The 23,025-nt window shown below is 31.9% G+C and overlaps 2 protein-coding genes across 3 annotated transcripts; both read right to left on the reverse strand.

Moving 5' to 3' along the window:
* Positions 1 to 2,751: 2,751 nt before the first annotated feature.
* LOC137807153 (oligouridylate-binding protein 1-like) lies at positions 2,752 to 7,442 on the reverse strand. 2 transcript variants are annotated; one of them, XM_068607634.1, is made up of 12 exons: positions 7,056 to 7,442; positions 6,615 to 6,676; positions 6,227 to 6,329; positions 5,911 to 5,987; positions 5,772 to 5,833; positions 5,588 to 5,675; positions 5,356 to 5,431; positions 5,225 to 5,255; positions 4,483 to 4,602; positions 3,957 to 4,042; positions 3,604 to 3,777; positions 2,752 to 3,270 (listed from the first exon to the last, which is right to left on the reverse strand). In XM_068607634.1, exons 1-12 carry the CDS (start codon positions 7,134 to 7,136, stop codon positions 2,995 to 2,997), a joined length of 1,236 nt encoding a protein of 411 aa, XP_068463735.1. In that variant the 5' UTR covers positions 7,137 to 7,442; the 3' UTR covers positions 2,752 to 2,994. The 2 variants fall into 2 exon arrangements, with proteins under 2 accessions (XP_068463735.1, XP_068463734.1); XM_068607633.1 differs by having other exon boundaries at positions 3,604 to 3,782; positions 3,962 to 4,042; positions 7,056 to 7,393.
* Positions 7,443 to 19,822: 12,380 nt separating this feature from the next.
* LOC137807154 (protein TIFY 10A-like) lies at positions 19,823 to 22,123 on the reverse strand. Its single transcript, XM_068607635.1, has 5 exons — positions 21,673 to 22,123; positions 21,071 to 21,215; positions 20,749 to 20,951; positions 20,588 to 20,645; positions 19,823 to 20,159 (listed from the first exon to the last, which is right to left on the reverse strand). The coding sequence occupies exons 1-5, from the start codon at positions 21,839 to 21,841 to the stop codon at positions 20,048 to 20,050; spliced, it is 687 nt and encodes a 228-aa protein (XP_068463736.1). The 5' UTR covers positions 21,842 to 22,123; the 3' UTR covers positions 19,823 to 20,047.
* Between the last annotated feature and the right edge of the window lie 902 nt (positions 22,124 to 23,025).

The following is a 23,025-nucleotide window of genomic DNA, read 5'->3' on the forward strand; positions in this document are numbered from 1 at the left end:
TACTCAGCTTTGGACTTGAAATTGCAAGGCCTCTACCAATATAAGGGGAATTTGGTGGAACCATCCACGTGATAAAATATCCTCTTCCGGGGATCCTCATGACTGAAAACCTTAAAAAAACAGTTCTTGAAGCCTTTAAAAGATGAGGAATAAACGGTGAAGAGGGACCCATGTTGGACGCCATTCAAAGACACCCAACGAACCTGGGCACCATGCTTCAGTTGATAGAAATACATAAACTTATTTACAGTGGGCTGTATATACAGATATTCACTCAACAGCTAAAACAATTTCAGAAAAACCTAGCTATTGGGATGGAGTTAGTTGGGGGCAACGTTCATAATCAACAACATTTCACTTTCAAAGGGTGTTAGTGGAAAGGTGATTGTCAGCTTTTTGAAGAAATATTCCTACACATAAGAAAAACTTGGATTGTTGTTTAGAGGGCCCAGGTAAACCCTATCTTCATCAGTGCAAGCTTCTGCCTTAATGAATCTCTTCGTCTTCTCGATACCAATATTATAGGTGCTGACAAGCTCCTCCACAAGTCGTTGGGAGGTGAACTCGGAGGGGTACGCGTGTACCTCACTAAAGACCCAGAGGTAACTCCCGTAACGTATAGAGGGAAACGTATCCCTATGCTTTTTGGGAGCCTCATTGGGATTGGCTACTTGTTTGGAGGACTCCCTCTTTCCAGGGTTCCTCACGAAGATGGAGGTAATGGGAGGTTGCATTGAAGCGTAAACCTCCTCCAAACAGTTGGAAAGGGTCTGACTCGACAAAGATGAAGAATCACTATCTACCTGGTCGGGTATGTGAAGAAAAGAAGAAAAGCTACCAGTAGAAGCAGATGATATAGAGTAGGAAGCCATGAGATGCGTGCCTAGAAGCAAAAGTTTGAACCTTGTGGAGGAGCATGAAGGGGATGATCAAAAAAGCTCGTGGCGATAAAAGGTGTTAATGAACCAAGGGACCGGAAAGTCAGAAATGCAAAACGACATTTTCTTTGAAAGATTTCAAAGGAAGATTCTAGGAAATACAAAATATGGGAAATTAAGGAGACGTGACAGCAATTGTCATGTCAATGATGCACTGTCGTGGAAAAGGAACCACCGAAAGGAAAAGGGTTTAAATTCCATTTTCTTTTATTATTACTTTTAGAAATATAAAAACTGAAGGGGCAGAAACGATTTACTTGATTCATTTTATGTTGACCTCATTTAAGCACAAACAGGTTAACTCAGTAACTCGTTTGCCCTCAGCTTCCTTATCAACTAATAATCACTTTAGTCTCCAAGCTGGGGGCTTGTGTACTTGGCCGCCTTTAGGTCAAAAACGGATAACAACTCAAGGTGACTACCCGATTTCGTAACCGAGTTGTTACCTGCCATTAATGATCATCATAGGAAAAACGGCCTAATCAATTAGCCTTAAATAATGAACGACTATTTATAAAACAAAAACAATGAATAATATTTATATGACTAATCCAAAGGACTCATAAGAATTCACTCACAAGATATTACTTAATTAAACTATAAATACTTACTTTCCATGAAGTACAATCTATCTTATCTCATCATACTCTTAACTCTTACTACGAAGAATTTGTTATCTTTGCGCTTCTACTGACTTCATTTTCGAAAAGTAATTTTTAGGTCTTCTCATTGGAGACAACCTAAAAACTAGTTGCCTTAATAACATTCTAACCTCGCCAAATTACACTCCCAAATTTATTAAAAAAAACTATATATCAAAAATATTACTTTGTGGGCATTTAATATTCTGGGCATATAACACGTTCAGTATCAATAAAAATGAAGAAACTCCACGTGCATTGAGAATAACTTTTTAAGGTTCTCATAAATACATTTTTTTCGTCCAATGTTTCTTGTCATCTCATTTGCAAAACTTTCTATATGGGTTTGTGATATATATACTAGTTAATACTCATAACACACATAAAGATAATAACCAGAAATCTGTTTCACAAAGGAAGTCAAATAACTTTCATTAAAATTTTAACATTTATTTATAACATGACATTGTATAAACTATTTACTTAAAATACTTATAGAACATTAATGAAACCATTTTTTTACAACAATTAGTATCTTTGTTGTACAATACTTACAGTCAGATTTGATCGAAATTATTGCACTTAAAACTATTGAACTTGTCATTAAATCTAATTCTAACTGACTACACTAAAATAAACACGGCCTAATCTGTAGAATGAATCTAACAATCTATTTTCTTGTGCTTGGTTTCCATACAAAATGGGAAAACATTGCACTGAATTTTAATAACTTTATCCGAAAGTTTGACCAAAATCAATGATAGACATTGTAACTTAAGCCAATTATACATATTTAGATGTATACTTTATTTTAAATTATTGCTTCTTTTGTGTCCAAAATGGTTAAATTTTTGTACTTAACTTCATTTTGAAAGATGATTAGCTTACTTTTGTGAACAAACTCTAAGAGCATCATTTCCACTCACCAAAATATAAAAGATACACAATTTGGTCAAATAACATTTGCATGTCGATAAATTAAAAGAAAAATTGCCAGACTAATTACATTTTCAAACATAAGAATTCTTTGCATGTTGATAAACAAGTCAAACAAGCAATTAGCTAGTCTTAAATTATCTGGTACCTTAAAAGGGGGAGGGTGGATTATGGGAGGTTTGAAGACAGAATTACATAACTAAGTAAAGTCTAATAGCTCCCAATCCGCACAAAGGTTAACGAACAGTACAATCATGGAATGATCGTCATTAGAAGATACAAGACACACCATTCATGCACGCAGTGGTAGCATTACAAGTGTACCAACCATAAATAAGAACAAAAGAAAATTTTGGAGGATAAAGTTAGAAAAGCAGACAAGGAGGTGGAAGAAATAAACGGGTATTGTAGAACTGTTCTTCGGTTTAACAGAGTTTAATCCTCCCTTTTTTTTATCTCAGGGAGTTACACAACACATTTTACTGATAGTACATAAGGTGCTGGGTGGTCGCAACATTCTGAAACCTTGCATCATAACCAGCCCCTGGAGCACCCATTCCCATGGCTACCTGTTTTAGGGCATGTTGTCCTTGCTGATGCAGAAGGGCATGTGCACCACCCATTTTACTCAAAGCCATTTGGCGTTCATATGCTGCAAGACTAGCAAGAGAAAAGCCCGGCATATTTGCAGAAGTAGGTGGGGGAAGAGGAGTAGAGGCTGTTCCTGGAGGAGTAGGTTTGCTACCCCATGAACACTGTAAAACATCAATTGACATTAGTAGATACATTTCCAGAGCCTTCTGATAGGAGCTCGAAAGATCAAATTATATATGGTCGAGAATACGATGTAAGATCTTAGAGAACAAGGGATTCTGTGGACTTCTGAGAAATATAAATAGATTGTCGGCGTTTTACATGATTTAAAAAAAAAATCACAGATGACATCAAATTCCAGTGTAATTATGCCGACTCTCCTTTTTTTCCATTGGAACCCTCAACGAAGAGAATTCGCCGTATGAAATGCCATAATAATACACAGCTCACAACAATACTAGAATTCAACATACAAATATCCTGCAAATTCATACCTTGATAGGTTTGCCAAAGAGAATTCGAGCATTACCCATCTGTATAGCAAGAGCTGCTTCAGCATGGGTACTATATCTCACAAACCCAAAACCTTTGTCTCGTTGCACCCTAACATCTTCAATAGTTCCGGCACCAAGAGAATGAAAATGGTGATGGAGATCAACAGAAGTGACCTGCAGTTTCACATCCTAAAATTGAGGGCTACTACAAAGCCATTTCACAACAAATAGAATGTACAGGACTAAGCTATACATATATATTAATGTAGTACTTAAATATTCTCCATCTATGCACAAAGCTATAAATTGCCAATATAAAAAGGTAAAAAGTCTCAGGAAAACATAATCCTTGCCTCAGGAGCAAGATTGCCAACATAAACAGTGGTATATTGAGGATTCTTCTCAGGAGCGTCATCATTGGTTATTTCCTGACCTTCTTCTACAAAAAGAAAAAAATAGAAACGCAACCATAAGTAAAGATCATTCCCTAAACAAAATCTACAATCACGCCATTATTTATGATCAACTGATGGAAAAGTATAAATATAACAGTGAAAGATACAAATATTTGTAAAATGTCAATCATGATGCACATATAGAAGATAAAGAAAAATATATTATCAGCTTCTTGAAAAATATAATATTTGAAATAAACTTTCAGGTCAGATAGCATGGGTTTAACATTTACTTCCAATTCAAATAATATAAAATAAAGAATCAGTAAATGTTTCCACCAGAAAATATTATTGATTTCCTATGTACATGATAAAAACATTAGAATTCAATTGACTCCAAAACAACCGCAAACCAAAAAAATGTAAAAGGTAAATGAGGAGTCACGATAAAAGGAAGTGTAGTACGGTAAACTTATAATCTCACCTGACGTTCCATTAGTCAACTCCACGACACTTTTGGAATCCAAACTCTGCTTTTCATCACTTGAACTGGCCCCTTTGGTTGCCCAATTACAACGAATCTGTCTACTTCCAAGCCATTTTCCTGAGTAGTGGAGGGGGAATTAAAATTAAAAATTAAGATAAAATTGAAACACCAAATCTAATACAATTGGCACATCTAATGCAAATAACAAGGTTATCAGAGGCAGAAGGCCAAAATTTTGCAATATAAACACACACCTTTGCAGCCTATGACACCACTATTTGGAGAAATTCCTATAACACTGGCCAAAAAGTGCTTTATGTAGGCATTATGGTGGCACAAGAACAAAGTTATTAAACAATGATTAATAAGAAACACAAATTGATGAAACAGCAATTTAATGGGTCAAATATCCCATGGAAATTTATGTTTGAGGATTTTATACCAAAATGGTTATTTGATCTGCAGAAATGATAACACCCCGTTATCAGATCCCCATATATAATGTTTTAACTACATAACAGGAATCATGTGCCTTTTAGACTCATTTTTTAAAAATGAAAATAACTGCAAGATATGGTTATTGCAAGCTTTAAACAATTTTCAGATTATACAAAGTAGAAAAAATATAATATAGTAACAAATATTTGATTGCCGTATACATACTTCACAACATTCAATCATACATCAGACGAAGAAAGTTAAAAAAAAAACTAGTCTTTACATAACCAAATGATCTTACCAGTCAAATCATTTATAGCACTTTGAGCATCCTGATAAATTGAATCACATAACCAAACATCCCAAAATTAGAACAAAAAACACCAAAGACTGTAAGTTAACAAATGTACAAATAAGGCAATGATTTCATGCCTGCTGATTCCGAAAAGAAACAAATCCAAATCCCCTGGAACGGCCTGTCTTCTGATCCCACATTACCCTTGCATCACTGTAACCAAAATACCAAAATTCTCATCATCATATTACAAATATGCATTGATTTACATATACATTCAGGAATATGCACTTCTCAAAAAATATCTCTACTAAACCACAAAACACACAAGCAATGAGAAGGAAAATAGAAGGGTACATAAATACTTACGAACAACTAGGATATACAGAGAAGCAAGCATACAATGTCGCATCTGTGACCTCAGGACTGAGGTCACCAACAAAAATATTAAAGTGACCTGAATCCAAAATGAAGAGAAAAATGTCAATTTCCCTTTCTATAAAACAAAGCACAATAAAATCACCTCAGAGTACATGATCAGCAAGAACATAACCTGAGGTATCCTCTCTCTGGCTGCTAGCATAAGCCCAGTTAACCTTAATAGGCTGCCCAAAACTGCAGGCCATGTGTTTATGTTAAAAGATTAAATTCATAAAACTTGTACTATAACTAAAAAATACGATCCCACATACATATTCCTTCCATTGAGAGTTACAATAGCAAATGCAGCAGAACTGCGATCAAAGTAGTCCACAAAACCATAGGATGACTGCAGAAGACAAAATAATGCAGAGATCATCATGATTGAAAATTGAAATGACACAGGGAAAAGCATATATAACAAGCAAAAACATATACCTATCATCTAGCCAAATACCTTTTGGTGAATATACTACTTGTCATGCACTACAAGAAGCTAAAGGGAATCATGAACTCTACCATACATTATCAATCCTTCACTTTATCCTCTATTTGAAGATAACATTATATAGTGAGAACAAAGCTGACCTTCTCTTTCCTAATGAGTTTGCATCCTTCAAGGGCGCCTGCAGCCGAAAAAAGCTCTTGAAGAAGGGGTTCTGTAACCTGGGGATGAATGTTGCCGACATAACTGCATATCCTCAAAAGTGGTTAGATATTTAAAATGAAACAAACCAAGCAAAAGATTAAGTCAATAAGCCCGAGGACAAACGAATTGGATTCACTTGCAACAAAAAACAGAGACCAACAGATGAAATTAAAAAAAAAATCAAGCTAAGTATAATCTCTTAGGCAATGAAGTCAACAAATTAAATAAGGCACCTAAAGTGGAAAAAATGACTAAACCAAAATAAACAAACAACAGCTGAAGATATTAATTTAAAAAAATTAAAATAAAACGTCTATTAACACTCACACACTGCGGCAAGTACTCGAATCAAAGCCAGGTGGCAGATTTCCACTCAAGATAGGCTCTATCTGCAAAATAAAAATGTAAAAAGACAAAGAAAAAAAAGGGAAAAAAGAGTTCCTAAAAGCAAAATTATACACTCACCTCTCAACTAATCTAATCAAACAAAAAGCGTTTACAAACCATAGAAATACCTAATGTCTCAACTAGTAAACAAAACATCAAAACGACAAAAAAAAATTCGCACCACTAAAATCACTAGTATATATATCTAGCAAAAAAAAACTGCTAATTATGATTAGCAGGAAATTGAAGAGCACGCAGTAATCAATGATACAAGAAGATAAATACTGGGGAGAATTAAGCTGAAAATATGAAGAATAAGCAGTATGGAGAAAGATAAAAAAAAAAAAGTGAAAATTAAAGGAAGAGAAGGAAAAGAGGAACCTGAGGAGGAGTAAGGAGAGCGGGGTGGTGGTAGAGAGAGGGTTGCATCATGGCATGCTGTCTTAACCTCTGTTGCTGCATCTTGAATTCTAGGGTTAGGGTTGCAGAGGAAGAGAAGATGGGGATTGAAAGGAAATGGAAGGAAAACTGAAAAAGAAGAGAAAGAGAAAAAAAAAGAAAATGAAAGGAAAAATAAAAGGGAAAAAGAAAAGAAAAAGAAAAACCCTCGAAAGAGAGGGGAAAGGAAAGAAGAGAGACAAACGAAAAACGAAGAAGGATGGTACACTGGATTTGGAGGGACTAGTCTCACACACTCTTCCCCTTTAAAGCCTATGTTTAAACCTCTTCCAAAAATACTAATTAATTAATACAACAGATAAGCTATTCAGAGGACCACCCTACATTTTGCTTCCAGATATACGCTTATGGGCTTCTCTTCCTAAGACCATAACTCAACAAGCCCAATTAAAACCCTTTTTCTTCCTACACCTACGATATTTCTTCCTGCACCACCACCGTTCTGGAAAAATAGTGATTCCGGAATTTTGAAACCAAATTAGGTTCCCAAACAGAACTCCCTCCAACACTGAATTATAAAAACCATCTCCACAATTTATTGAGCATATATTCCAAAAGACAACTTGATCGTGGAATATATGTTTCAGTCCAACGTATTTGTTCCAAAAATGTTTTCCAAACACGTGTTCAATTATGAATTATTATAAATAATTTCAGATATAATTTTTTTATTGGTTTATATAAAAAGTCTTGTACTAATAATATATGTTAATTAAATTTTTTTATATAACTTAAAGCATTAAAATTAACTAATGATAAATAGAAATATAACTCAATGAATTTGGCTACATGTAGTAGAATAATATATTAGTGGAAAATCTCATGGTTCGTTCTTGTAGTGTGAAAACATAGGCAAATTTTTAATTTCAACAATATTTTTTGAGTAGGTTAGAGAATGTGGTGATTTTTTTCTTTCATTTTAAGTGGTGATAATTGTTATTTTAAGTGGTGATAATTGTTTGTGTTGGTTGACGATGAAAGTTGGTTGTTGAGATAAGTTTTATAGTTTTTTTATTTGTGGTGACCTTTTCCTGTTTGCTTTTTTTTAAAGTCACAAAATAAATAAATAAATAAAGGTGAAAAAATGCAGTATAAAACTAAAAAAAAATTATCTTCACACTAAAATGTCGAATATAATGAATCTTATTACCAACTGTCTCACACACTCAAATGATAAAATTGATCTCTCAAACATTGCAGCTGAAAAATAATGAAAGTGTTACAATTGAAAGGAAGGTAATGAAAGTGTTACAATTGAAAGGAAGGTATGGGAGTAATACAACTGAGATTATCTAAAAATGTGAGATTATACTTTATTTTAAAAAGATGAAAATCAATTTTTCATAATTATTATGAAGAAAAGGGGAAGGTATAAAAGTGGAACAAGAATTTGTCAAAAACATATTAAATTAATAAGAATTAGAGCTGGATAAATAGATGTACCTGTTTGTTAAAGTTCTTACACGGATAAGTTTGCATTATAAAAGGACAATTTCCTCCTCCACCTCTATAAATTTTTTATTTCCAAAACTATCATTTGTTTAGGCATGAAAACACTAGTACAATACTTGAAATGAAAAAGTAAACGTTTTGTAATTACCTCAACATTCATGAAAATGGCAAACAAACCTTGAAATAATGTTGCACTGCTATACTACATTGAAACAATGTCTCACCAATAACTCATAGATATTACTACTTACCAGTTACAACTACTCTCAACTCCCCTGAACTTTTTAATGAACCAAAAAGAAAAACTACTTACAACTTTTAACACATCAGAGAAATTTAAAAATAAGTAGTAGTGTTAAAAAAAAAGCTATAAACGTATCCACATAATTTAATATAATGATCAAATAAAGTGTTAAAAAAAAAAGTTCATTGTGCTAAAATGTCTCAATTTCAGCTTTATTTAGTAGCCTTATAAAAAGAGTGTATAAATTACAGTTAAAAAGGTGGAATGTTTTTCAATATTTTAGAAATTATGAAGTAAAAACCTTAATTTATATGGACTAAGTAACTACTTGTTTCAACTTGTAATTTAAATAAATATTTTGTTTACAGCTTACACATTCAACTTAATCATTTAATTTAGCGTAGCATGCAGGATGATAAACAATTAACCTAGCAACTAACACCTAAGCAATGGTTTTTTTTTTATAATTAATTAAAGTAAAAAAAGAAGAGTGGTTTTGGTTGGGTTGTTAGATACGCGTTAATTAATTCTGCAAGCAACCTAAATCAATTGTTTTTTATTTGAGAGACGTGTTCATCTCTCTTATACTCACCAGTTTTGTTTTGATTAGAGAGTAAGAAGTTAAGAGTGTAGCAGTTGAAATGTAAGAATTTGAGAAGAAAGTCTAAAGAAAATTGAGATTATTTGGATTGTGATTTGTTAGAATGAATGTGTAAGAAAAATTTATTTAAATAAGTGAATGACGTAATGGTTGTAAGTATAATTTGAATTATTTTTAAAGATGTAAATGGTAAGATTACAAATATACTCTTGTGTATAAAAAAAAAGAAAAAATAATTAATTTTGTACATATTTTAGTTAATTAAAATAATATGTAAATTTATAATTATAAATAAAAGAATAAAAAGAATATAAATAAAAGTAAAATAAATAAATTAATTAAAAATTTAAATATAATTATATTATTTTTTATTTTATTAATTTAAATTAATTTTGTTAGTTAAATTAATGTATTTAAATAATTTTAATATTATTTATGGTTATTTATTTTATATTATATATATTAAATTATGTTATTATATATATTAAACAAAATCAAAATTAATAAAAAACACAATATTATTAAAAAAACATTGCAGTAACTAATTCACGTATAAACAAACTACTCCAAATCAATATTCCACCATCATAACTCATTAAAATACAAAAATAAATTTATAATTATTGTATCAGTTTTACGACTTAATTTCCTATCTAGCACCATTTACACTTTTATTTTCCTATCTAACACCATTTTTTTTTATTTCTCTATCTAGCACTCTTTTGTTTTTATTTCCCTATCTAATACCATTTCAAAAATAAATAAATTAAAAAAATTGATAATTTTAATTTTAAATGCATTAAAAAAATAAATGCTTAAAATGTTTAAAATAGTTAGAAATATAATTAATGAATAAAGAAATGAGTTTTACAAAATAAAAAAAAATTAATAAATTAAAAATGTTTAGTTTAAAATTATTTTTTTAAGAATGAAGAAAATAAAAACTTAAACCCTACAACAACATAAAAGTTGAATCTATAAACATAAATTAGTATTTATTTTATTATTATTGTTGATGTAATCATGTTAATTTTAAGTAAAAAATAGATGACATAATTATAAAAAAAAAGTCAATTAGTATTAATTAGTAGTGGACACACAAATAATATTGAAGTGTCTAACCTAAATGCAAAAATCCTAAAAAAAACTAATGCAAATGTTACACTTAATGCTTAAAAATGAGAAGAAAAAAAAAATAAGTGTAAAAAATAAAAACAACAACAATAAAAATAAAAACAAAAATAAATAAAGAATGACAGAAAAAAATAACTAAAAACATAAAAGATATAAAATAAAGGCAAAACAAAATAAGATAAAAATATAAGATATAAAAAAACATCAAAACAAGATAAAGATAAGAGATATAAAACAATACTAAATAAGTATATGTTGATCATAAAAAGGAAAATAAATGAGAGATGATCATTCGTTTAATATTCTCTTCAATGGAACATTAAATAGTTTGTGCGAAATGAAACATAATTAATGACGAGAAGTAGACAATCCAGTAATGTTGGGACATGTTCTTTTTGTATGTCTTGTGTTTGACAATATAAACATTTTTTTTGTTCGATCATGTTGTTTTCTTATGTCCATATCAGTCCTTATTCGACTTGACTTAGGCCTCCCCTTTGAGGTTCTTTTCATGTCGGGACTTGAACATAATATTTGACCAGTGTATGCAAGTCGATACTCTTCATTTCTGCGTTCACCAAATATTCTTTCGTAAACATGAAATACTTGTTGCAATGTTGCTGTTTTTATTTTCTATATTTTTTTATTTTTACATTTTTTTTTTCTTCTCGTCTTTAAGTATTTTGCATTAGTTTTTTTTAGGATTTTGCATTTAGGGTAGACACTTCAATATTATTTGTGTGTCCACTACTAATTAATACTAATTGACTTTGGTTTTTTATAATTATGTCATGTATTTTTTTTTACTTGAAATTAACATGATTACATTATCAATAATAGTAAAAATAAATACTAATTTATGTTTCTAGATTCAACTTTTACGTTGTTGTAGGATTTAATTTTTTATTTTCTTCATTCTTAAAAAAAATAAATTAAACTAAACATTTTTAATTTATTACTTTTTTATTTTTATTTTGTAAAAATTCATTTCTTTATTCATTAATTATATTTCTAACTATTTTAATCATTAAAAATATTTATTTTTTTAATGCATTCAAAATTAAAATTATCATTTTTCTAAAATGGTGGTAAATAGGGAAATAAAAACAAAAGGGTGTTAAATAGGGAAATAAAAACAAAAGGGTGTTAGATGAGGAAATAAAAGTGTAAATGGTGCTAGATAGGGAACTGAATCCAGTTTTACACGACTTCAAGAGTGAAAATAAACTGCACGTGCACAGCAAAAAGTGAGGACAAATTAGTATTTGAGATGTTCATGGACTTTCCTTGTCTCCACTATCCATCTTCGCATCCCACAAAGGATATCAAAATCCTATCATCCCGTATCCCCGCTTCCAATTATTCGCATATCTGCGGATGCAAACACATTTCATCATGTAAGTTTCTCTTCGCCAACAATGTATAAGTGGAAACAAACAAAGCATAAGGGACTGGTTCAATCCTCCACTCTCCTAAACAAGACTATGCAATTTAAGAATATTTTTCAACTTACTCTATACTTTTCGGTTAATTTTAGTGAAATATATTATTAAGTGAAATTTAAGCCTAACCCAATCTTATAAATCGGTTCATAATATAAGGTTTATATCTATTTATATATTATGAAATATTTTTATTTCTAGTCGTTGTATGTGAGATCTTTAATACACTCCCTCGCGTTGAACCTGTCAACTTTCGCGTTGAGACCTGTCAACTTGCACGTGAGACTATATATTTATGAGTAATGCAATAGCATTCTGATTAACTAGCTCAAAATATTACATTTGGACACACTTATATACTATGAAATATTGTTATCCTTAAGTGGTTCATCTTATTTATTTATTCTTTTTGCTAATTAAAAAAAAGTGTATACAATACTATAAAATAAATAATATAATGATATTGTGTACACTAAATTAAATAATCTTTATTAAATATTATTAGTGGAAAAAAGTCCTTTTGTATCTTTATATTTTTTTTTAAAAATACTAGTTAAATAAAAGTAATAGTTAGTGATTTGTAGTATGCAATTATTTTTAAGATATAAGTAGTTTATACTTTTTCTTTTTTATAATATTAAAATATAATTAAAAATAAAATAGGAGTATGAAATGTGTATACTAAAATCCTTTTATATATTGTTATATGTTCTTACAAGTCTAGAAGCAAGCAACTTCTTCTCTCTAAATCTCTCGACTTCACGATCTCTTGGTTCGAGCTTGGCCTCTCGACTACTCCATCTACTAATTTGGGCTTTGAGTAATTCTTGAATGTAGGATGTGGGCTCTCATTTATTGAATTCGATCAATTTGCACTCTCGGTCTCGGATTTTAGGGTCAGCTCTCGGGTTGGTGGGTGTACCTGCAAGGGGTTCCGATGATAAAGTCAGAATCAGTTTTAGTTGATTATCAGATAAAATTCACTATACTTACCTTTTGGGTTGATCACCTATTTATAGTACTCCCATATTGGGATTTATATCCGATCAGGCTTTTACTCTTCGTACCTTATATTTATTAAACCTACTACACATTTTTTGACCTATTTAATGGACTTTGCTACAATACTTTACTATTTAATTATTTATTCATTTTTGCTTAGTTTTCAACCTTAATATCAGTATTTCAACCTTTCGGCCATTCGGCCTAAACAATATACTAGCCCCCCTAGGCATAAGGAATTTAAAAAGACGAAATGCCTATTAAAGAAGACGAAATGTTACTTGAAATGCTTATCATATTTTTTTTGAAATGATTTTGATTTTGGCATTTATGAGATTATGTATATTAAATGCACTTTTGTATGAAACTATTGCATCATTTCGCGTGTGTCACACTTTCTGTGTCATTGATGTGAAAGCTTATCAATCATTGATCTTTGGATGCATTCAAATTCAACGATCGTGATGTAGTGAGGAAAGGGTTTAGAAATCGTATAAATACTTGTTCTCAAATGGTATACCCCACTACTTCTACTACTTTTGTATTTTTGTGTCCGAGAGATATTCACAACCATTCCTAAAAGGTATTAAGTCTTTCTCAAGCTCTGTTTTCGATTTTAATGAGATTTTGAGATTTTTTAGCACGAGCAATGGGGCAATCGGGAGAGTGATTGAGAAAATTAGAGACATTCAACTGCTTCATCGACTATTGTGTCTCTTGTAAAGGTTGAAGCTACCTTATATGTTGGTGATGCTGTTTTTGAGCCTCCTAAGAAAAGTAGGAAAAGAGACAAGAGTAGTAGGCGGTCTCATTCTTCACCACGACGTCATCGTTGGTGCCGACAACTCTTTTGAACCTTTTTAGAGGCTATTTTCGATGTTTCTAAGAGTTTTTTCACACTAACTTAGATGGACCATCTCGACATATGTTTCGATCAACAAATGTTTCTTCTCTGAAGGATTCAACCATCGAGCGTGCCACTTGATCTTTATTAATTGCAAAAAGACTTAGAGAAGAAATTGTTAATGGTGTCTCAACCATTGAATTTGAAAATGTGAAAAAGGAGTTGGGGGGAGTCTAGAAAAGCCTTGAATCCGCTCTTGAAGCTAACCTGACCTTGACCAATCAAATTAAAGAACTCTCGGAAGACCATTCACACTATGAAGCTGAAAAAAAGTCTTTAAAGGTTGAAATTGTTGGTTTAACTATCGAAATGTTATCGTTTCAAGGTGAAATCCAAAGGTTGAAGGGAGGTCTAGTTAATGTCGAAAAGATAAATCAATTAGACGTTAAAATAAGTAAGCTAGAGAAAGACGTAACAAAGGCTCAGAACTTTGTTGTTGATCAACAAACACTAGGTTTTTCCAAAGCTTTTCAACAAGCCAAGTATTTTTACAAGATTCCTTTGGATGAAGAAAATTTTGATGTGGGCAAGGATTTGTATTCCTTATGATGAAGCACCGAAAGAAGAAACTACAAATGGATATGACAATGTTGATGTTCAATGACTTAGTTTTAATTTCTTTTTGATTTTTATAATACCTCCCGGTCATTAGTTACTAGTTTTGTATGTTTCGGTTTGACTTTTGTCTGTCACTTTTTAACTTATTAGACTTAATATAATAATTTCAGCGTCATTATTTTGTTATTATCAACCTTTCGACCATCCAGTATGATCAACATATAAAACAATTTATGTGAAAATGACTAACTGTTTTAACAAAATATGTTTGTGGTTTTTTATACCTCTGGAGGTTTTCGACCTATGATAAAAAAAATAGTTAAAGATGGTTAAATGTTCTAAAACCTTTCAACCTCTCGATCATTTGACATTTTCAGCGTATCGACTTATGATAAAATAAATCATGTAAAGATGGTTAAATGGTTTTTAACCTTTCGACTTTTCGGCACTTCCTAGGCTGAGAGGTTTGAATTAGATGAACTATACTATCGAGAGGGATTCACCTAAAGTGAAAACTTCTAGGTCGAGAGGTTTCAATTAGATGAAATATCGAGAATTTTTCTTCATATGAATAACTTCTTGATTAAGTAGTTCGATCTTGGACAAGAACCTTTTTACACATGAGAAATCATCCTTGACCGAAAGATTTTATATACAATGATTGATTCTTGACATTACACACAACTCTTAACTAAAATAAAATTTCAAGTGGCTTGTATTCCATGTTCTCGGTATTGCTTTTCCATCTAGTGTTTCCAATCTATAAGCTCCATTTTGTAAATTTTCAACTATTTTGAACGGGCATTCCCAATTTGGTGCTAATTTTCCTTGAGTTGAAACTTTTCTTGCTTTAGTTCTCATTCTCCATATTAAATCTCCTTTGTTAAAAACTCTCGACTTGACTTTTGCATGCTATTCTCTTCACTGCCTCCTCTCTTATTTTTGCCTTCTCTCAAATTTATGTTCTTAAACATTCGTTATTAAATCTTCTATTTGTTTTCTCAAGGTTGGTTCACTTACTTCAATTAGTATCATGGCATCAGTACCATATGTGAGGTTGAATGTAGTTTCTCCAATTGTTGTTTGCGACGTGCATCTATATGCCCATAGTATCTGAGGTAGCTTCTCGACCCATAGTCCCTTTGCATTTCCAAGTTTTCTTTTCAACTGGTTGAGAATGATTTTGTTGGTGAACTTTGCTTGCCCATTTTTTTGGATGTTCAACCGAAGTTGTTATAAACTTAACTCCTAAATTTGCATAAAATTCCATATGTTTTTTTTATCAGTAAATTGTCGGCCATTGTCAGTTATTATAGCATGTGGGATACCAAATCTACAAATTATATTTTTCCACACAAATGTTTGAACTTGTTGAGCAATTATTTCTTATGAGAACTTTGTAAAGTAATCTACTGCAACGACCAAAACCTTCGTTTATCCTCTTCCTAAAGGGAATGAGCCTAGAATGTCCATACCCCACTTTACAAACGACCATGGCAAAACAATTCCTTGTAAGTCTTGAAATGGTATGTGATTAAGATTACCAAACTCTTGACAATTCTTACAAGATTTGACATATTCATTACAATCTTCTCGTATTGTCAGCCAATAATGTCTGGCACGCAAAATCTTTATTGACATTGTTCGTGCACCACAGTGTAGTCCACAAAGTCCCTCATGAAGCATTCAGATAACATACTTAGCCTGTTCTTAAGAAAGACAGTTTAATAGTGGAATGTCCCCTCTTGTATAACTCATCTCCTATTATAACGAATTTGGCGGCTTTTCTTGCAATTTTGACATCATTTTCAACACCTTGCTCTTGATTCTTGATTACTTCTTTATAAAATGTGATCCAATCATCTTTTGTTGTTGTAATTGCCTAACACTCTTTTACTCCAACTGTCAGACTATTCATGGTCTGTTATATAATTGAATTATGCTGAGTCTACCTTCATTGATTTGCCAGTTTGGACAATGAATCCGCTCTTGAGTTATGTTCTCTTGGAATGTGCTCAAGTTCAGCCTTACTAAAGCTCTGCATGATATTTAAAACTTTATGATAATGTCTTAGTAACAAATGATCTTTTACCTGATACTCACCTTTTATACATCCCACTGTTAGTTGGGAATCACTTTTGCAAAATAACCTTCAGGGCTCCCATGTCTCTGGCGAGAATTAAACCTGCAATAATCTTCATATTCAGCTTGATTATTTGAAGTTTTGAATTCAAATTTCAAAGTCATCTCTAATTGAAGATGTTTCGGTCCTTCTAGTACAATTTATGCTCCGCTTCCTTTTGTTTGACGATCCATCAACATATATAATCCATGTTTCTTGCTCGAATGTTGTTGTCGATAGTTGGATAATGAAATTTGCAAGAGATTGTGCTTTGATTGTTCCTCTCGGTTCATATCTGATTCCAAACTCTGAAAGCTCTACTGATCATGCCACCATTCTACCTGCAAGTTCTAGTTTTCTTAAAATTTTTGCTATCAGACAGTCGGTCCTCATAATTATCTGATGATTATGAAAATATGGTTGAAGGCGTCTTGTCGTATACACGATGGTGAGGGCTATCTTTTCAAGTAACTAGTATCTAGTTTCAACATTTTGTAGGGAAGTGCTCACGAAGTATATCGTTTTTTGCTCTGGGAATTCTTGGATTAAGGCTGCTCCTATGACTTCTTGTGAGGTTGCTAGGTATACGATGATGGGCTGGGATGACACTGGTTTAACTAGGATTGGATGTTCAACTATAATTTTTTTGATTATGGAGAAGGTTTGTTCACATTGCTCATTCCATTTTGAAGGCTTATGCTTTTATCAACAACTTTATTATTAACTTTGATCTCTAGACAAGCATTGGAAAAAATATCACCAAGGCATTCAGTCTTCATACCAACCTTTGTACCACCTTTAAATTCGTTGGACTTCTCATGTTCAAAATGGCTTCAAATTTATCTGGATTTGCCTCAATGCCTCTGTTAGTCAGCATGAACCCTAAAATTTTTCCTCCTCTCATCCCAAAAACACACTTTCCAGGATTCAATCGTAGATCATACTTTCTTATTTTTGCAAACACTTCTTCAAGATCTTTCACATGTTCATCCACCATACATGACTTAACAAGGGGCTCTGATGATAAAGTCAGAATCGATTTTAGTTGATTATCATATAAAGTTCACTCTACTTACCTATTTGGTTGATCACCTTGATAGTTGTCATTTTGCTGTCAAATTAATATGATTCTAGCGTATACTTGTCCAACACTAGAGAGATGATAGTATAAAAGTGGTCAGATGACCCCAAGTCGTCTCCCAACGAATCCAATAGTAGATCAGTGTTTAGAATTTATCTACAAGCAATAAAAGTTAGTAATAACAATAATAATAAAAAGGGGGTTAGATAGTTGTGCAGAAAAATATAAAAGAGATTAAAATAACAAATAAAAAGTTGTTGATCCCAAGTTCTTCCACCATTGAATTCTTTACAGGTTCTCTAAAGATTAATCCTTTCTCAATCCTCCAACAGAGCTAAACCAGATTGAACATGCACCGATATGATTCAATTGAAACTCACCAGTAAAACATGCGTCTACTAGTTTAATCAATACCCACTTTGTTCCATGCGTATACTCCATGGGAATGCTTACCTCCTCTCTCTTGAATCATGCGCCCAAGAAATTAATTAGAACAATGAGAACTAACTAAGAAACCAAAGTTTAAGATAAGGAAGACTCTCAATCATGCGTTCAAGTACAACATCTCACAAAAACTAGTTTTTCAGAAGATTAGACAATAAAAACAACTGCTATAAAGAATTGAAAAATGAAACTTTTATTGAACAAAACCTCAGAACTCAATGGAGAATTACAAAAGAATCAACCAAAAAGGTTTAACCTTCCATGCGGAGGCAAAACAAAAGAATTACTAAGAAGAAAATAAACTAAGAAAACCCTATGAAGCTCTCTCTTTCTACTTGATGCTTGTGTCCTTTTATAGGCTTTTCTACTCCAAGGATCTTGGGAAAATATTGCAGTTTAGATTTTTTAAACAGTTTCTACTTTCCATAATTCTTTTTATTTTGCAGAAGATTTGCTTCCAATTCTATTTCTGGAATCTTGTAGCTTTTATTTTCTCTTTCTTCTCTTCAGAATATTTTTTCTGTTTTGATTCAAGAAGCAACTTGGACTTTTGCATATTTGACCCATTCACAAAGGTAGATGCTTCCTCCGGATAATTTACTCTAAAAACACAAAATTAACAATAATAATAGTTAAGGCCCAAATAAACCCAATTATAAGAATATTAATTAAAACAATAGATTTATTTATTATTATAGTCCAATAATCTATTAATAAGGCTAGTGAGTGAATAAATATATGCTCATCACACCTATTTATAGTACTCCCTTATTGGGCTTTAGATCCAATTGGACTTTTACTTTTCGTACCTTATATATATTAAACATACTACACGTATTTGGATCTATTTAATGGGTTTTGCTACACTACTTTACTATTTAATTACTTATTCATTTTTGCTTAGTTTTCAGTCTTATTGTCGACCTTTCAACCTTTTGGTCATTCAGCCTAGACATTACATTATAGATTAGTATTATTATTGTAAATAAATTAAGATTATACTTTTACATATATATATATATATATATATTAATATTATAATAATTATTGTTATTATATAAGCCATGTTTGAAATATTTTATTTTTATTCTAACTATTGTGATTATATTTAAATTTTAACTGTAATAATATTTATAATTATTGCTCTTGAAAATCAATGTATAAATTATAGTCAATAAAGGTTTAATTCATGGTAATATTTTAAGAAAGCATTAGGAAGTTACAAGGAATGTGCTATATAATGTGGTGTGTGTGTATATATCCAATTTAACCCAATTTAATGTCTAGCTGTGAAATTAAGTAATTAGGAAATATTCAAAGTTTTGGATTTGGGGGATCAATATCTTAGGGGCATGAAAGAATGCACAAAGAAATAAACTACTCAATACAAAACCCAAGTGGTAGGCACTGTTTTAATTTGTGCTTTATTTTGAGATGTGTTGATCTCTTTTGGTTACAAATTAATGTGGTATTAGTATAAATGATTTAATTAAAAGTGTTCAATAGTTTTTTTTTATCAAATGATAACTTTCGTAAGTTTGTTTGTGAAATTTAAAGGATTTAAAATACTTATTTTGTAGCATAAATAATTTTTTTATAATAATAAAAAAAATTAATTCTACACTATCCTACTTTAATTCTGATCATTATTATGTTATTTTTGGCTGTAAATTTCGATGGCTAAGAGATTGTTACAAATAGGAAATTTATCAAAACCAAGTACCTTGCAATAAAAAAAAATGACAATAGTGAAGACAGGATTCTGAAATACTACTCAGAGCAAATATTAAGCTTCACCTAATACTTTACTACTGTTCCTAATGTTAGTTTTGTCGTAGTCAAAGTAGTGTGGAAACAAACACCACCAAGAGCTAGCAAATCAAATAAAGAAGAAAAAAATGGTTAAATCTACTTAAAACTGCAATTCCCCTCAGATTTGTTTTGATGGAACACCAAATCCAAGCCATGGCATGGATTCTGCGGCGAGCTTATTTGGAGCAGAGTTGGGTTTGTTTATTTGATATGGCGCATTGGCAGAAATTCTGCAAACACAGTAGAAAAGAACACAAATTAATGGACCAGGCCAAAACAACTTAACATCAACAATTGCAGCATGAAAAGAGTAAATTCAATTTGCACAGTGCACTAGATTAGTTTATTCTTTGTCACGAAAATTGACACATCTGTTTTCCATAAAACAAAAACCAGACAATACATTACATTAATTCCTCATTTACTATGAAAAAAGGTTTCAGATGTTCACTATTGATAGCGACTGTTTCAAATTCAAATAATCAATCCATAATAGAAGCTTAAAAGTTTAGTTTTTGAATTCTTTAAAGAAGAAATGAATTATGCACACACTGATACAATTTTGGATCAATTCATTTTTATTTCTTATTTTTATGGAAAAAAAAGCACAAGGGCCTAAATCAAACGATATTTGCTTATTTCAATTCAAGAGTCTTACCTATGTTTCCTCTTCTCGAAAAAACGATGAAGTGAAACTTTCCTCGCAATTGGAAGACCTACATAGAAATAAAAATTATGATCAGAACAAAAGGTTTATATAGAATTGATTAGCTTTGGCCATCACAAAATAGCAGAGATCAAAAGTAAAAGAAAGTATACCACGAACAATTGCCATGGAGGATGGTTGGTTTCTAGTGTGAGCATATGCATGGTAGTTTGGGCTTTGGGACATTCCCTTCCTGGCCAGTGACATTATCTCCTCCATTTTTTCAGGGGGAAAATCATTAAACACAACCACTTGTCCAGCATAAAAGATTGTCATCTGAGAAGCTTTAGGCTCCTTCTCCACAGGCTTGAAACCACTGTGGATCATTACAAAAAACCAGAACACTTATTAAGTATCCACTCATGATTCATTAATTTGGTTGCACACAAAAGGGAACTTCACTTGAGAACTAATTAAACTAGCACAGCAACACACCTTGATTTATTAAGCTCTGAGTAGTGAGGATATGCACGCGAGGGAGAGAGGAAATCCACAGCAGCAGAAGGGTTCCGTTGTGTCAAAATGGTGGGAAACAACTCCATGGTTGTTGCAGGGTGACACGATGTTTCAGAAGGAGAAGCTGTGAAACACGGAGGATCAGGAACTCATGCACAAAACACGCAAGGAACACACATGCTACAGTTCTGTTACATAGCCATATCCACACCATTTATTTATTTTATTTTTCTTTTAATTGTATTAGAGAAATACCCTTAACATTTCAAGGAGAAAAATCAGGGACAGTTAAAACACATTTGCTTCACGTTTTTTTATCTTCTCATCTTCCCTCTCACGCTACCTTTTTTGCTCTCCGGAAAGGAAGGGAAATTTGGACACCATGACTCATACTGGTCCCGTTTTTACACTATCCAATATTCCTCGAGCAATTAAATACGGTTACAAACATTGAACCCAACCCAGGTTTAACTCCAAGAATTAAAAAAAAAATAATCCTAACCCACGGTTTCACGAATAAGGGAAATAATAACAATAATAAATAATTTAGGGCTAATTGGGAAATAAAATGAAATTCATACCGTTTGCTTCGACGGTGCATGTCATTCCGAGGGTAAGGTCTCCGAAGGTACCGTTTTCCTTGAGGTATTGGCTCAATAGACTGCAAGTCTGAGAGAACGTGGACTTCTCCGACGACGAATTCGCCGTCTGGTTGCCGGAAAATCCTGAATACTCCGACGAGGTCGACATTTTAGCCGTGGAGAGAAAAATCAAGGCAGCAGTGAAACAGAAATCCGATATAGGAAGAATCAGAATGGTTGCTCGCAAACGTGGTTTAAGAACACAGAGAGATGACGAGAAAAACGAGACGAAGTTGATGCAAGTCGTTGATGTTGGTGCGGAAGGGTTTGTTGTGTTATATATATATATATATGGTGGTGAGAATTTTTAATTTAAGGAGGAGGGAAAATGAGATTGGAGCACGAGGAATAAATGGGTGTTTTTTTATTTATATTTTTTTAATGCTTTGGTTCTTTACTTGGTTGCCTCCTATGACCTACAACCTTGCGTTGCACCTTCTCGGAGTGGACTTTGACATTGCTGATATTATTTATTTATTTATGGTATTGTTAAGAGTGGTTTGGACCACGTGGTGTTTGCGTTGGTGACGCGGCAGCGGCAAAGTTTGTTGTTGCTATGCAAGTGCGTGGTTGGAACGGGCTGGGCTGGGCCCGGGCTTTCTTTGAAGTTGCGTGGGCCAGTGTAATTAATGGCGATACCCTACTTTATTGTTTTCTGACATTGTGAAACAGGAAGGAACAGCTCACACCAGAGGCAAGGATCATATGAACAAACTGTGTGTTCAATTATTATACGGACTATATATTATATTATATATTATAACTCAGAAATACTACGTACTCAATCTTATGTGTTGCTGGTGTCGATTTTAATATCACTGCTAACACTACTTACAGAAAACAAAAACAAATATAATAATAAATTAAAATTCCATATGTAAGCACAGTTCTATTAAAACATTATTAAATAAACTGCAAATGCGACTTCATTAAAAAATAAAAAATAAATACTCGAATAGAAGTCATGATATAAATTATCAATTTGAAAAATAAAAACTTGATATCCCAATACCTTAATATAGGTAAGCAAGGAATATAGTGTATCGTAAACATTATTTCAAAAAATAATATAAATTAAATAAATAAAAATAAATACATTAGTGAACATAAGAAACTAAAATACAATAAAACATTAATAATTAATCATTAACGAAACAGAACAAATTCATATTCAAAAATTATTAATTAACATTTATTATTGAGATTGATTTTAAATTTTAAATCATGATTTATATTTTTAAAATAAATTTATCTTAGTTCTACCAGATAAAGTTAAATTGATATATGTTTAAA

The sequence above is a fragment of the Phaseolus vulgaris genome, chromosome 3 (assembly GCF_000499845.2).
Source record: "Phaseolus vulgaris cultivar G19833 chromosome 3, P. vulgaris v2.0, whole genome shotgun sequence".
NCBI lineage: Eukaryota > Viridiplantae > Streptophyta > Magnoliopsida > Fabales > Fabaceae > Phaseolus > Phaseolus vulgaris.

Excerpts from the sequence above, each read along its gene's own strand:
- LOC137807153 (XM_068607634.1), bottom strand. The coding sequence starts at position 7,136 with ATGCAGCAACAGAGGTTAAGACAGCATGCCATGATGCAACCCTCTCTC. Across the intron at positions 5,988-6,226 it reads AACTCATTAGGAAAGAGAAG|TCATCCTATGGTTTTGTGGA; the intron begins GTCAGCTTTGTT and ends TGTCTTCTGCAG. Across the intron at positions 5,834-5,910 it reads ACTCTCAATGGAAGGAATAT|TTTTGGGCAGCCTATTAAGG; the intron begins GTATGTGGGATC and ends CATGGCCTGCAG.
- LOC137807154 (XM_068607635.1), bottom strand. The coding sequence starts at position 21,841 with ATGTCGACCTCGTCGGAGTATTCAGGATTTTCCGGCAACCAGACGGCG. Across the intron at positions 21,216-21,672 it reads ATGCACCGTCGAAGCAAACG|CTTCTCCTTCTGAAACATCG; the intron begins GTATGAATTTCA and ends CGTGTTTCACAG. Across the intron at positions 20,952-21,070 it reads TCAGAGCTTAATAAATCAAG|TGGTTTCAAGCCTGTGGAGA; the intron begins GTGTGTTGCTGT and ends AATGATCCACAG.